At 43.7% G+C, this 16,188-nt stretch overlaps 1 protein-coding gene and 1 long non-coding RNA gene across 6 annotated transcripts in view; one reads left to right on the top strand and one right to left on the bottom strand.

The window, feature by feature from the left end:
* The window catches only part of lama2 (laminin, alpha 2), a 780,279-nt gene that overhangs the window by 591,581 nt on the left and 172,510 nt on the right, over positions 1–16,188 (top strand). For all 5 annotated transcript variants that reach the window (XR_004558560.1, XM_034162644.1, XM_034162643.1 and 2 more), the window contains 5 exons: positions 1,251–1,384; positions 6,155–6,314; positions 6,392–6,516; positions 11,147–11,309; positions 14,389–14,533. Coding sequence is in view for 4 of the 5 variants with exons in the window: in XM_034162644.1 (XP_034018535.1) it covers positions 1,251–1,384; positions 6,155–6,314; positions 6,392–6,516; positions 11,147–11,309; positions 14,389–14,533 (727 nt within the window). In the remaining variant the exon portion in view is untranslated. The remainder of the gene's footprint in view (positions 1–1,250; positions 1,385–6,154; positions 6,315–6,391; positions 6,517–11,146; positions 11,310–14,388; positions 14,534–16,188) is intronic.
* The window catches only part of LOC117503416, a 559,959-nt gene that overhangs the window by 528,700 nt on the left and 15,071 nt on the right, over positions 1–16,188 (bottom strand). The window lies entirely within an intron of this gene.

Genomic DNA, 16,188 nt, shown 5'->3' with positions numbered 1-16,188 from the left:
TGCAAATGTCGGCTCCATCCTCGGCGGGCTTCAACTTTGATGTCCCTGCAGCTGGCATCCATGGCATCAAGGAGGGTCATCTGGTCATGTGGCTGATGGTCATAAACCTTCCAACGCCACGCAGAAAAGAACTCCTCTATCGGATTGAGGAAAGGTGAATAAGGTGGAAGGAAGAGACGCAACAGTCTTGGGTGGGCTTCAAACCACGTTGTGACAGCTTGCAAGTGATGGAAAGCCACGTTGTCCCAGGTGATGAAGGTCCTCATGTTTTCACCTTCCTCCTCTGGAACCAGGCGGTGGTGCAGATCATTCAAAAAGACAAGGAGGTGCTCGGTGGTGTAGGGTCCAACCTGAGATCTATGGAGGATCAAACCAGTATTTACAATTGCTGCACACATTGTAACATTGGCCCCCCTCTGGCCTGGCACTTCAACTGTGGCCATTTTTCCTATTATGTTCCGTCCTCGCCCGGTGCCTTTTGGCAAGATTGATGAATGAATTCATGCGGGGCCTGGTTGGCCTGCAGTTCCATAATTCTCTGAAACAAAGTTTACATAAATTAGACCATAGACCATTCTGCACTGTAACTTATACTGTAATAGTATACCTATATGTATACTTGCAAAGTGTAAAGCTTATACAACTGGACATTGAATATACAGTACAATATAACTGGACATATTGTCGCCGGAGCTCCTTGACCCTCTCATTGTTCCTTTCAAATGGAACAGTGTAGAGCTGCTTCATCCGTACTCTGTGTTTGGACAGTGTGCGAGTGATAGTTGTGAGGCTGATGTTATTTATATTCATAAATATTCCATGGTCCTCCACAATCTGTGTCTTAATCTCATGTAATTTTATTGCATTGTTAGAGAGGTCTGCTCTGTTAAAAGGAAAATAAAGTTTGTGTTCAATGAGTTAATACACCTGCTCAGCCTCTGTACCACGGTTAAGACACCACCACTGTACAGGGAAAGGAATTAACATCATGTACATGCAGACGCATGCACTCCTGTAGATGCCATTAAAACATAAATATTGTTTATGATTGATTGATTGATTGATTGATAGAGGGGCTTTACTGAACATGTACAAATTGTACGTTAGACAATAAGATCTTAATAATTAATTAAACAACTGCAAATTATAATGAATACAATGCTCACACAGCCGAGGGTATTTTAGCATTGCGTTATTGTTATTATTATATTTTTAACCATTTTGTGTGTGTGTCTGTGTGTGTCTCCCAGGTTGACTTTATGGCTTTAGAGATGCGTAAAGGGAAGGTGAATTTCCTTTGGGATGTGGGTTCCGGTGTAGGGAGGGTTGAATATCCGCATCTCACCATTGATGATGGAAACTGGCAGAGAATAGAAGCATACCGGTAAGAAATGTGAACACACAATTGCAACGTGCATGCACACATACATGATTACAGTGTACGCTCAACACTGTATACAAGCTTCTTTATTGTCACACTTACTGTATGAAGTGTATCATCTCTAATATGAATGTGCTTTCATAGAAATCAGCCATAATACAAAGAATATATCTTTTTACCATCATTGTAGGTGCCATCTCATTAGTCTATGCTTTTACCTTATGTCAAGCGCTACACTTGTAAAGATCAGGTATAAATACACTGAACGCCTCATGTCATTTTTGGTGGAACGAGGTGTCTGTTACCACTGCCGGATCTGAGCAGCTGCTGGTTTGTCTCATGATTGTGGGTCCACCAGGCCCATGAGACTCATCTAAAAATGCTTGCTTTGTCTTTGGTCCAGAGCACCTTAAATCTCTGAAGTGTTGACACAAATCAGTGTCGCTGGGGTCAATCCAGACCCCAAGTGTATATCTCCGCCAAGGACGTAATAAAATCAGCAGCATTTATTTGTCTGTCTGTTATCAGGATTATGTCAAAACAACTGAGGATTTTGAAGAAATTTTCACCACAGATACATATGAGGCCATAGAAAAACCCATTAAATTTTGAAGGTGATCCAGATTCTGGATCAAGATTTACTTTATGTAGGCTTTGAAGGATTACTTCAAAACTACTTCTTGGATTCCCACCAAATGTATACCACAGATAGATATTAGGACATGGAAGACTCCACTGAATTTTGGAGGTGATCGCTATTCAGATCTGGATTCTGGATCAAGATTTCCCTTTATATAGGCTGTAAAGGATTACTTCAAAACTACTTCATGGATTCTCACCACAATTGCACCAGATAGATATTAGGGCATGGAGGTCTCCACTGAATTTTGGCGGTGATCCGGATCCAGATTGGCAGACGTCAAAAATCTCTTGTTTGGTATATTTTCTGAACTGTTATATTTGTTAAGATTCAGTTTTATGTAATTGATAACTATGTACGTGAATTCATTTTAATTTAAGTCAATGTACAGGCTGTCCCAAAAAAAGTCGCCCAAAACATAAAAGCCATCTATAATCTTTACACTTTTGGATACTGATATATGTCATATGTCATCTTGAAGCATATCTCATATTTCTAATTTCACCTCAGTTTGTAAGAGTTTTGGCATTCACAAGATGTGCTCAGTATGTGCACCACTTTGGCCAAATCTCCCTTTGTGAACATTGTGAACAGTTCTATCAGTTTGAAACTTCTTTATTATCCTCCATATTGTCTTTCTCTCTGGAGCTTTTCTAACTGTAAAATGACATTGATAATTGTGTTTGGGTTTGCACGATCGACTTGGTCTCAAAGTAGAATTCCACCAGTTTCCCTTTTTGCTAAATTGTAAGCAGCATCTTCATTGGTTCAATCTCAGATTACATCAGAAGAAATTCCTCACATATATCTTGATGTCTGGAGAAGAAAAGAACAGAATTCAAATTAGCCATTGCAGAATTAGTGTCTAATGATTTTGTGGCACTTTTTTGGGACACCGTGTAATTATTTATATAGCACCAAATTGTAAGTCAACGCAAGATATTTCACAAGGGTAAGGTCTAACCTTACCAATCCCCTGAGCAAACATACAGGCAACAGTGGCCAGGAAAAACTCTCCAGGAAAGGCTTGAGGAAGAAACCCCAGACTCAGGGGGACAACCAACTGCTTAGGCCATACTAACAATGACAAAGTTCAACAAAGAATATTCAAACATGCAAAAAAAAAAAAAAAAAAGAACAGAAAGGTGCAGTCATGTTATATAGTCCTTGAGCATTTGCCATCCAAAAATCATTCTCAGGCAGGCTGCACCCTCAGACGGGGCTTCTGTCTAATGCAGGGGTGGGCAATCATGTGCCATGAAGGGCCGAGATACTGCAGGTTTTCTTTGCTACCATTCACCTCAGCAGGTGATTTCAATGATGATCAGGTGTTTATGTTCAGGGGAGAAGCTCATCAGCAACCCACCTGCTGAGGTGATTGGTTGCAAGGAAAACCTGCAATGTCTCGGCCCTCGATGCCCACCCCTGGTCTAATGCAGCCATCTGCAAAAGGACAGTGGTACCTCAAACTGAACGAAAGAGCAGAATCAGTCAGCCAGAACTAACAACACTGAAGCCCCCGTCACACATAGCAAGAATGTGGAGGAGTCATTCCGACACGGCAGATATTTTCATAATCCAACACAGTCGGGAGAAAAAAAGGCGTGGCCAGCCGTGGTCCGAACGCATCCAGACTGCCTCGTGCACACCTGCAGGATGTAGCCCAAACATATTTCAGACAACAGTCAGATGACACAGACTGATGTCAGACAACCCTGACATTTCACCTGTCACTCACCCACTTACTCACCCACGCAATCAAATCTCTGCTTGTCCTCACATTCCCAGCACTAAACTGGCCTCTTATCAGTGTGTGTCTCACATGACAGAGTATGCGTGTGTACGTGAGTAGAACAGGCAATCTGAGTGATGAGTAAGTCTCCACTCTGTGTGCAAACGTGCGCCCCACATGCACACACAAGCACTGGAGGTGTCCATCTGGCCACACAAAAAGGCTGACAGCTGTCAGTGATCGCCTGCTGTTGTACAGTCCAGTGAAAAATCTCTTTAGATGTTTGATCAGTACACAGGAAACTTTGCTGAGTTTGCAGATTTTGACCAACTGTGTCGACTTCCGCAGATGGCTGTCAGAAGGTTTTGGTACTGAAATCTGCAACCTTTCGGATGTGCACCAATTCATAAGTCCGACACCACTCTGTGTGATTCTGGCTATGTGTGACGTGGGTATTACAACGCTATTTCTCGGCAGCAAAATAACAGAATCACAGGCAGGATACTAACATGGTTATGTAGTAATGAAAAATAATCCCAAAACATCACAATATCTGACCAAGAGATGTTATATAGTGAGAGAATAATAAAGGGCCAAATACAGACCCGTGCAGTGTTCAGTATTTTACTGGAACAATATTTGAAGTAACATTGTTATACAAAACATACTGAGAGCATCTAGATATGTAAAATGTCAACCATTGTTAGTTGACATTAATTAATTATCTGTCACTAGGCACATGAATAATTCTCATGTGCCTTGGCACCATGCCAAGGCACACAAGAACGACTGCCTGATCAGGTCAGTGAAATTGCATTAATTGAATAAAATTTTAATTTAACCTTTATTTAACCAGGTTTGTTCCATTGAGATTAAAACCTCTTTTGCAAGGGAGACCTGGACACTTACAAAGTTTCCAGTTCACCTAACCTGCATGTCTTTAAATGTGGGAGGAACCAGAGCACCCAGATGAAACCCATACAAACACGGGGAGAACATGCAAACTACACACAGAAAGGCAACAGGTAGGGAATCAAACCCATGACGTTCTTGCTGTGAGGCAACAGTGCTAACCACTAAGCCACTGTTCTTGTCAAAAATGGATTGTTACAAAATAGAAAAGAATCTGCATTGTATTTTTAGCCTTTAATTTTACCCTGGCATCAAAGTGAGTGCTCAGCCAAATCCATATTCAAGCAGAAACAATTTATTTCAAGATCAGTACTCACTCACTCACTCATGTTCAACCGCTTAGTCCATTCAAGGGTTGCAGGGGGCTAGAGCCTATCCCAGCAGTCATAGAGCGTGAGGTGGGGTACACCCAGAACAGGACGCCAGTCTGTCGCAAGGCCACAAACAGACAAACAAACACATTCACACCCGCTTGCACACCTACGGACAATTAAAAGATTCCAACCCACCTAACCCGCATGTCTTTAGATGTGGGAGGAAACTGGAGCACCCAGAGGAAACCCACGCAAACATGGGGAGAACATGCAAACTCCACACAGAAAGGCCACAGGTGGGGATTGAACCCATGACTTTCTCACTGTGAGGCAACAGTGCTAACCACTAAGCCACCGTGCTGCAAGATGCAGTAATGAAATAAAAAAAAATAAAGCTCTCTGTAAAATTAAACTGAAAGATGCATATTACCCCCTATCTGCGCAAATTAAATACAATTATGCAGTTTTGTGGTTCACAGTGTGTCACAATATCACAATTTTCTAGAAATCAGCAGTGGGAGATCAGCTTCAATGCTTAATGTCAAATGATTCGTAAAAACTCAGTATTTTCTTTCACTGTGTTTGCTTTTTACCTAATTTACCAAGAACAACAATTAGCAACAAGAAACCAGCTTGCAACCAGTTAGTAAACCACAGGGTGTTATTCTGCTCACACTGCCATAGAAAACATGTACAGCTTCACATGGGAAATCATGATGTGGCAGTCTTGCCAGCATTTGACACATCATTACAGAACTACAGTGTAATGTCGCAGATCTAGTTATTTTCAGTGAAAGGTGGTGCTATGTACAGACATGAGACCCTCATCAGCCGTGTATTCCATCCTACAGATTTCCCAAAGGTTTTTTTGAAGGTATGATTCAAACACTCGGTCTTAAAATTGTTCCCCTGTTTTATACAAAAAATGGTGTTTCTGCTGTAAAAACATATTTAAGTGCAGGAGAATATGTTCACTGTAAAGCTCTGATATCCCGCTGCTACAAATCTGTTTCACAACATAATTCTGCCATTAATCTTTAGTTCATAAAAACTAGTTCCAAGTGGCACTAGCACATTCAGTCATAGCAAATGTCTCTCAAGGAACACAGAAAGCAGAACACCACCAGCAGAATACACTCTTTGTAACACCTTGCTTCTCTTCTCTTTCTCCACAGTAATGGGCTGAATGGTACTATATCAGTATACCCTTTAGAAGGGTCAATGGCAGCAATAATGCCAACTCCAGCCAGTGCCACATCACCCACAACCTACACTATCTTGGACGTTGACCAAAATGCCTATCTCTTTGTTGGAGGAATACTCGGCAATGTCAAGGTATCTGTCGATCCTTTCTGTCCCTAAACATCAAAATAGCAGCTGTGTTCTGTTACTTTTCTTTTTGTATCTTTTAGAAAGCTGAATCTGTGAGGACAAGTACATTCACAGGCTGCATGGGGGAGGTATTCTTGGATAATAAACCTATCGGACTGTGGAACTACAGAGAGAGACAAGGAGATTGTAAAGGATGTGTTGTCAGGTGTGCACTGTATTTTACATTTGAGAAAGAGGTGCAGTATTTTCATTACCTTCAGTTCCTGCTGCCACTTTATGCTACTGAATGATCATGAATGTGGGAAGCACCATCCACTTAATACCACAAATTGGCAGATCCAAAAACCTGAAAATATATACTTTACATCTATATCTGTTAAGGTATGAATTCATTTCTACAAGGCTAACAAATTTAATTAAGGGCAAGTTGAAGGCAAATCATCAGGAAAGGTCAGGTATTTTGCAGAGTGACACGGTGTAGGTCAGGTCTGGGATCATACAGTAGCACCACACGTCACCTCATCCACAAGCCCGAGTCCTGATTGGCAACCATCCGGGAGGATCAAACTCAAGACAATGACGACAACAACAACAACAACAAAAAAAAACATTGTAGTGTTTAGTAGCTACAACTGTAAGAGCAATCTTGTGTGAACACAAGATCATCTGGCAAGGAATGAGGCTTTGCTTATGTAAAAGTGATTAGACAAATTCGAGACAAGACAAGTGTTTGTGTGTGTGTGCGTGTGTGTGTGTGTGTGGGGGGGGGGTACTGGGTCCACTGCAGTGTGTCATCTGGTTTCTGTGTGACTAAAGTAACTTTGTTCACATTTTCAGCATTTCAACAGAACTGTTTCCATTGGGTGTTGGACTCCACCAGGGCAGCCCCTTGTCACCAGTCTTGTTTATTATTTTCATGGAGTGGATTTCAATGTCAAGGATTGCAGGGTGTCTATTTGGTGACCTCAGAATTGCATCTCTGCTTTTTGCAGATGATGCCATTCTGTTGGCTTTATCAGACATTGAACTCTGTTGCACACAAGCGCAGGTTGGACACCAAGTGTGAATTGACAAGTTTGAGGATCAGCACCTCCACATCTGAGACCATGGCCCTCTGTCAAAAACGAGTGGATCATCCACTCTGGATCGGGGGGAGTTACAACTCCAAGTGGAGGCTTTGAAGTACCTCTGGGTCTTGTTCCTGAGTAGAGATAAGATGGCGCATGAGATTGATAAATTGATGCGGCCTCTGAGGTCATGTGGATGCTGTATCAAACCTTGGTGAAGAAAGACAGTTAGCAGTCGATTTATGCTTCTATCATTACCTATGATCATGAGCTCTGACAAGTGACCAAAAGAACAAGGTACAAGCTGCAAAAATGCTGCAGAAATGAGAAGCTTATTGCGGAGGGACTTGGGGTAGAACTGCTGCTCCTTTGCATCAAAAGAACAAACTGAGGTCATTCAGGCATCTGGGAAGGATGTCCCCGATTGTCTGTCTAGGGACGTCTTCTAGGCATGTCCAACTGGGAGGAGGCCCCAAGGAAAACCCAGGACATGCCTGAAAAATTACATCTCCTAGCTGGCTTTGGAGTGCCTTGACATCCCTCAGGAACAGGTGGAGGACTTGGCCAATGATGGGAAAGTGTGGGATAAGCTGCTTAGTCTGCTGCCACAGTGAGCCAGACCTGGATGAGTGGCGGAAAGTAACTGACTGAATGAATAAAGGACAGATTGCATCAATTTCTTTCTATTTACACAAGGACAAAATTATTAGTCCCCCTTTTCCTTAAAAATTTCCCAGGTGCTTTTTATGCCAGCATGTCCGTCAGTCCATCCATTCCTTATGCTTTTTAGTGTGATATCTCAAGAACCAGTTGACCAATTTCATTCATATTTAGCATAAGGGTGTACTTGGGTGATCCCCCACCACTTTGTATTACTGATTTGTGGAGACCTGGGGGATATGTCATCTCTTGATGACTGTTGTTTAACAGAGCAAGAGCTTTTCAAGACAGAATTTCTAAACATTATGTATTCTGGAAGTGTGTCCTTTGGTCAGATGAGATGAAAGTTGCATTTTGGTATAGAGAAAGAAGGGAGAGGCACACAACCCAAAGAACACCCACAGTGAAACATAGTGGGGGGAGTATTAATTTCTTCAAGGTGGAAGGAATCACGAAGAAGAAAACCTCAAACTTAAGTCAGCAGCAACATTGGGTCTGGGGCATCGCTTTGCCTTCCAACACAATAACAACCAAAAATATGTGTTACTCCTGGTGGAGAACTACCTAAAGAAGACCAAAGTGAATGTTACTGACTGGCCTGTGCAAAACCCTGACTTGCACAGGCTAGTCACCCCCCAGGGATCTGTGGGGTGAACTGAAGACCAAGGTCCATGCCAGAAGACCAGCAAATCTAGAGGGGCTTGAGAGAATTACCAAAGAACTATAAGAAAAAATTGCAGGCTGTTATCCATCAAAAAGGATGCATACTTTTCTATTAGCATTGGGGGGTGTAGAGAGCTAATAATTTTGACCCTGGCAGTTTTTGGTTTTTGTGAAACAATTTGGTTTCTCTTTCCAAAGTAAAATAATGTAAGCATCCAAAATAAAACCAGGATGTTGAGAAATGATGTGTTAAAACTTCCCTGCTCTGTTAAAAAAGCACTTTTTTACAGAAAACATTGAATTTCATACGGGCGTTGATAATTTCATATAATCCACAATAATATAATTTAACAAATATATCATCAGTAATTATGATTTTAAAAACTTTGCCCATAGTTGTATGGACAGGGAGGAGGTAACGCAGTGGATAAGCAGCTAGCATAACAGGAGTCACACAGGCACACTGTATGTACTTTGACGGACAGGGATCTAGGATGCAGAGCCCCAGGGGAACAAGAAGAACCAGGACAGCAGAAGGGCCCAGGAGTCAGGAAGGGCACCCATCAGGGCCACCGGAGCAGTCTGACAAACAACTGGGGGAGCAGCCTAGGCGCAACCCAGACCTACCCCCCACCACCACCACCACCACCACCACCACCATGGAGGCACAGGAAACACCCCCGCACACAAGGGGAAGCGCAGGGTTCTGGCACTGCCCCACACAACAGAGGCACATTGGCACCACACAAGGGCCACAACTCCACAGGGGAGGAGCAAACATGGGGGTTGAGAACCAAGGAACCAGCACACCCAATCCTCAATCCACATCCAATCCCCAGACTAGGGACAGAACAAACACGCCCAGAGCCGGGCCGCAGGTGGCAGACCCCCACCCGAGAATCCCTCAATACAGCCAGCAGGACTCCCCCAGCAACCCCACCCTCTCTTGGCCCCCCACGCACACCCCAAAAGCCAAGGTCAGGAGACCACCCAGGTGAGTGAGGGACAGCATCCCTCAGCTGAAACCACGGCCCCCAACACCCCAACAGCAGTCCATCCCCCTAATGATATCACAAGCGCCCCAATGCAACACCGCCACCCCACCAGGCCACAGTGCCCTTGGCCCCACAATCTCCAGGATAGGACCATGAGACCACAATGGGACAGGATAAACGGTCTCCACCCTACACCAATGCCATCGATGTCCCCAGCCACCAGGGGTGGCCCCACATGTCACACTGACCCTAAGTGACAAACCCACCCTTGGTATTATAATTATTCTCCCTTGGTGTGTGTGTGTGTGTGTGTGTGTGTGTGTGTGTGTGTGTGTGTGTGTGTGTGTGTGTGTGTGTGTGTGTGTGTGTGTGTGTGTGCGCTCCCCCATAAGTAAGCAAGAATAGAGTGTTGCATTAAAAGCAGGGCAGGAGGGGCAGGTGGCAGACTGCCATGGCAGGCCGTGGCACACTGCTGCCACAGCCTGCCTGCAAACCGACCACTGCCTAGTGACCCCAGAATCTAAATTGATCCCTAAAGTTGTTAACTAAAAGTGTAGAAATAAAGTGTATGCATTAAAATGGCACGGCAGGAGCGGCAGATAGTAGGAATAGAGGAATTATCGTGCCCCTGTTCTGTGGAATGATCTTCCTGCGTCAATAAAAGAGTCAGATTCTGTGGAGATTTTCAAGTCCAGACTTAAGACGCACTTCTTTTCCCTTTCATATGGCTAGCATACTGGTACAGTTTTGTTTTACGCTTTTTACTCTTTTAATTCATGATATTATTAATTGGAGCGGGCTGCGGCCTCAACTTTACCTAAATTCTGGTCTTTTAGTGAAGCTTGGGGCTAGCGGCCGGTGATCACATTAGTATTTCATCTGTTTTTGTTGTTGATTAATGCTGGCAAATTATATAGTATTTCTTGTCTTTCTGATGCCTGATTCTGTTTTTTCTCTGTTTAAGGTGCAGCTCCATCCAGAGATGGGAGTTGTGTTTGTGTTGGCGATCCTCCTGTCCTGTGCACCAACAGCAATTCTTGTATATTCGTCCGTGAATTGTTCTGTGAATTATTTCTGTAATTTATGTTTGTAGCATGGCCCAAGCAGAGGGTCACCCCTTTGAGTTTGGTCTGCTTGAGGTTTCTCAGAGGGAGTTTTTCCTTACCACTGTTGCTCTGGGGGATGGTAAGGTTAAACCTTACCTGTGTGAAGCACCTTGAGGCAACTCTGTTGTGATTTGGTGCTATATAAAGGAAATAAATTGAAATTGATAGAGCTTTGGAAAGGTGAAATTAATTCTCCTCAATTGTCACATTCAGGAGGCATGGTATATCACATTTATTGACACACTGCTAAGTTGCATCTTATTATTCTGGCTTTTCAAGCATTTTCAATTAATGGATCAGTAGTAGAGTAGTAAATTTAAATATTTATTGTTCGTCTTCATTAGCCCCCAGCGATCAAATGGTGAGGGGATTGTGCAGCTGGATGGTGAGGGATACGCTGCAGTTGGACGACCCACCAGGTGGAACCCAAATGTTTCAACTGTCACCTTCAAGTTCCGCACATTCTCTTCTGATGCTCTCCTCATGTACCTGGCTACTGAAAATATGGTATGTATAGAAGTGTGTATGAAACTCAAACCATTATTTTATATATTCTGAACCGCTAGACAAGTCAGGAAATACGTGTGAGCATTGTGTAATAAGCCAGTAATAAGCACCAGTTAACATTAGTGATGACTTTTTGGCCATGTGGCAAGCTGCTCTGGCCATAATTCAACATGTAGCGGACACCAGCATCTCACCTGGCTGCAGCATTCAGATGGCTATTTTAGAGAGGTGTAGATGAACCAGATGTCTGGCTGGATGGTTGCCATCCAGGATCCAAGGTGGGTTGATAGTGTGGTGGATTTTAACTGCTTTTTACCAATTTATGCTTTTAGACCTAAGTCAAATATTCAGACTAAAAAAAATCAATGGTGAACAGAAAGATGAAACACTGGTTGTTGCTGCAGAAGCCATATTTTGTAATGAATTTCTTTTGGCTGCATCCGATTATGCTCAGGATTATCACAGTATGGATCCAGAAAGAGGGGTTTTCACCATTTACCATCAAAACATGAAAATTTCCCTTTATTAACCTTTGAAAAAAAATCAGGCTTTATTTTTAACATCCAGTTGATGCAGAGCCTTGTTTTGGTGGCTATCAGAAAATCCAGCCTCACACGTGTGTGAGTTGTAGTGGCAGCAACGTCTTTAGTCATGTATCATTTTTTTAACTCAATAGTGCAGCGGATAAGAGAATATTTAGAGGGGAATCCTGCAAATAGTGATAAAAGAATCAAATTAGGCAGAAATACTTCTCAGACAATCCTCTTTTGAAAACGATTGGGCACTTGAATTTTCAATCCGTGGTCAGGTAGGGGTCAATTGAAGAATTACACAGAGGTCAAAATTAAAAGATGCTCCAATCATATTGAAAAATATTCCACATTATTTGCCTGATCATAAAGATTCCAAAAAGGTATAGTTTGGACTATGTGTGACTAAATTCTATGGAGTTACGGGATGGTGACAAAGTTCAGTGTCGGTTTGTACAGGGGTCAAAAGTTAAAGTTGCTCCAATTTTGGTAAAAAGTGATGCAAATTACTAGTTGAGTTACATGGTTTTAAAAAGGAATAGTTTGGACCATGTATCATCCTTACTTATCACGTTGAGGAAATATATGTCACATGTCATAGAATCCAATAGACGTAGACCTTGTTTGAACTTTACTTTGGAGACCAAGCATTCAACACTATTCCATTTATTAATCCTATTAGCTCAACCAATAATTTATGGAGTTATGGATGTTGCTGGAGAGTGTGGAAATGCTCAGACAGATCATTTCCATGTTTTCTGGGGCTGCCCCATTATAAGATCCTACTGATGGGATGTAGTGGAGGGACTTCAGTCAATAGTAGGCTTTGAGATTAAACAGGATTTTTGCACAATTTATCTTGGTAATATCCCCAACACCCCCCCACCCGGATAAATGTTACGGATAAATATTTTATTAAAATTATGTTAGCAGCCAGTAAGAACACTATTACAAGACGATGGCAAACAAAGGAGTCCCCATCAAAAGAGGAGTGGATTGGAACTGTGAAAGAAATATATGACACGGAAAAACTGTCTTTCCTTGAATCTGTGCATGGACAAATTCACTGCAGAGTGGACGAAATGGCCAGGTCACCTTGAACAAGGATTATGTAACTAATTGTGTTTTATTTATTTATTTATTTTTCTTGAGTAAAATGCCCCTTAACACCCTGATCAATGTACATGCTCAGTGCTTATTGTACATCTATATGAGAAAGCTTCTTTATCGTTGTGGAGGAAAAAATATTGTCATTATGATTAATCTTTTCCTTGCTTATTTTTTCATGCCCATGTGGGCCTTACTGTGTGTGTGTGTGTGTGTGTGTGTGTGTGTGTGTGTGTGTGTGTGTGTGTGTGTGTGTGTGTGTGTGTGTGTGTGTGTGTGTGTGCGCAGGTGTACACACACACACACACACACACACACACAGAGAAAGAGAGCAGCATCTGCTCCAAAGGAGACTTGTTACTGAATATGATGATGATGATGATAGTAATAATGACGATGGGGATCCCAGGGCAGATGTAACAACATCTGAATTGCTATTTAAATATTGTAAAATCTCTGTGCTCAACCTTAGATCAAGCTTTGCTTTCTTATGGCACAATCGCTTTCATTTGTCTCATGACCACTCCTCATTTTTACACAGGCACACCCACAACTGCACAAATGAGAGCCATTATTCTTGCTATTTATATGACAGGGGTAGTCGGCATGAAAATGACAACTGTGTCGTTGTATACTGGCAATGACACTTGTGTGTTGTGTTGGGTGAAGGATTGAGCCTGCAGCATCTGATGTATTTCAGCTCTCCACAATTTCAGTATCAGACAGCTTTTATAAACGAGCTCAGCATCACCAGTACACATGCGCGGCGCGCGCTTCCGGCTATCGGGACAAACATCGGGACATGTGCGCAGCTGTCAGTGAGTTCACTCTAAATACACAGGTTTGTGGGACATCGTACAGCTGGTGCTTCCTCATCACAAGTGGGGCAGGCATCTACGAGGTCACCTACTCTATAACATTTATTATGCTTACTTTTGATAAGAAAATGCCATTTACTGCACGCAATAGTTTATTGTGCGTCTGCCGTCAAGCACGTGCATTTGTTTGTCCCGATGCCTTCCCATCAGCCCCCGCACGCCCGAGATGCTGAAAACAGTTACTTGCCAAGGATCCACAAGAACACAAAGAATTTGACTTTGGTTTGAGCTGCACTCTCTCTGTACAGCATGTATAAATAAACACTAAACACTGAATAATTCACAACAAAAAAAAAATGTGCAAATGAAATGTGCAAGTAAAATAAAATGTGCAGTAAGAGAAAAAATGTGTGAAACAGGCAAAAAGATTGAACTTGTACATGAGTGAGTGTTAGAGAATGAGAATTAGTGAGTGGTTTGTCAGGTTAAATGATACTCTTATGAGAATGTGCCAATTCTAATTGTATTAATTCATAATTCTTAAACATTGTGCAAAATATTTTTTTCCTGAATGTCAATGTCACACTATGTTCTCTTTGTCTGATTGTGTTTTTTGTTTTATAGAAAGATTTTATGTCCCTGGAGCTGTCAGAAGGCAGGATTAAAGTGAGCTTTGACCTTGGATCAGGGGTCGGCAGTGCCATTTCAGGTAGCCGCCATAATGATGGACACTGGAAATCTCTCACCATGTCACGGAACAAAAACCAAGGTATGCACAACAACCAGCAAATGGGCAAATACAAATGCCTTTGTAAATACATAATGCAGTGGTGTTCAGAAATATTAAATTACATTTCAGTGATTACTTGTTGTTAATGGATCACATTCCAAAGAACTGCCGTATTTTCCGGTCTATAAGTCACAGTGTTATTTTTTCTGGTTTGGGAGGTCCTGCCACTTATATTCAAAAGCAACTTATATATGAAAAAATACTGTCCTGCTTGTGCGATCATCGATGGCCACAAAACACACTGCCTACACATGAGATATACACTCCACTGCAAAAGGTGGTGGTAACGCACTAAGGTACAACCCCAATTCCAATGAGTTGGGAAGTTGTGTAAAATGTAAATAAAAACAGAATACAGTGATTTGCAAATCCTCTTCAACCTGTGTTCAATTGAATACACCCAGTGGTGGGCACAGTTCCGATAACCCGATAACCAATCATCTAGTTTGCGTACCCGGATGATCCTAGGATCTATGTTGTCGGCGGCTTTGTGCTCCCTGTAGGGTCTCCCAAGGCAAACAGGTCCTAGGTGACGGGTCAGACTAAGGGCAGCTCAGAACCTCCATGACCAGTGAAAGATCAAGGACCGAGATGTCACCCGGTATGGCGGAGCCGGGGTCCCACCCTGGAGCCAGGCGTGGGGTTGGGGCTCGCGCGCGAGCGCCTGGTGGTCGGGCCTTAGCCCATGGGGCCCGGCCGGGCTCAGCCCGAAGGAGCAACGTGGGCCCGCCCTCCTGTGGGTTCACCACCTGCAGAGGGGGCCATGGGGGTCGGGTGCAGAGAGGATTGGGTGGCGGTCGAGTGCGGGTGGCCCGGTCCATGCTCACAGCCCCTGGCTGTTGGGACGTGGAATGTCACCTCGCTGGGGGGCAAGGAGCCTGAGCTTGTGTAGGAGGTTGAGAGATACCGACTAGAGATAGTCGGGCTCACCTCCACGCACAGCATGGGCTCTGGTACCCAACTCCTGGAGAGGGGCTGGACGCTTCATTTTTCTGGCGTTGCCCACGGGGAGAGGCGGAGAGCTGGGGTTGCATTGCTTATTGCTCCCCAGCTCAGTCGCCATGCGTTGGAGTTCACTCCGGTGAACGAGAGGGTCGCGTCCCTACGCCTTCGGGTCGGGGACAGGTCTCTCACCGTTGTCTCGGCCTACGGGCCGAGCAGCAGTGCAGAGTACCCGACCTTCCTGGAGTCCCTGGGAGGGGTACTAGATAGCGCTCCGACTGGGGACTCCATTGTTCTCCTGGGGGATTTCAACGCCCACGTGGGCGGCGACAGTGAGACCTGGAGGGGGTGATCGGGAAGCACGGCCTCCCTGATCTGAACCCGAGTGGTGTTCAGTTGTTGGACTTCTGTGCTAGTCACAGTTTGTCCATCACGAACACCATGTTCCAGCACAAGGGTGTCCATAAGTGCACGTGGCACCAGGACACCCTGAGCTGGAGGTCAATGATCGACTTTGTAGTCGTATCATCTGACCTTCGGCCACGTGTCTCGGACACTTGAGTAAAGAGAGGGGCAGAGCTGTCGACCGATCACCACCTGGTGGTGAGTTGGATCCGCTGGGAGGGGAGGAAGCCGGTCAGACCTGGCAGGCCCAAACGTATCGTGAGGGGCTGCTGGGAACGACTGGTGGA

This window comes from Thalassophryne amazonica, chromosome 21, assembly GCF_902500255.1.
Source record: "Thalassophryne amazonica chromosome 21, fThaAma1.1, whole genome shotgun sequence".
Lineage (NCBI taxonomy): Eukaryota > Metazoa > Chordata > Actinopteri > Batrachoidiformes > Batrachoididae > Thalassophryne > Thalassophryne amazonica.
Note: the sequence above shows the minus strand (reverse complement) of the source record. Positions and strands in the feature narration are given on the sequence as shown.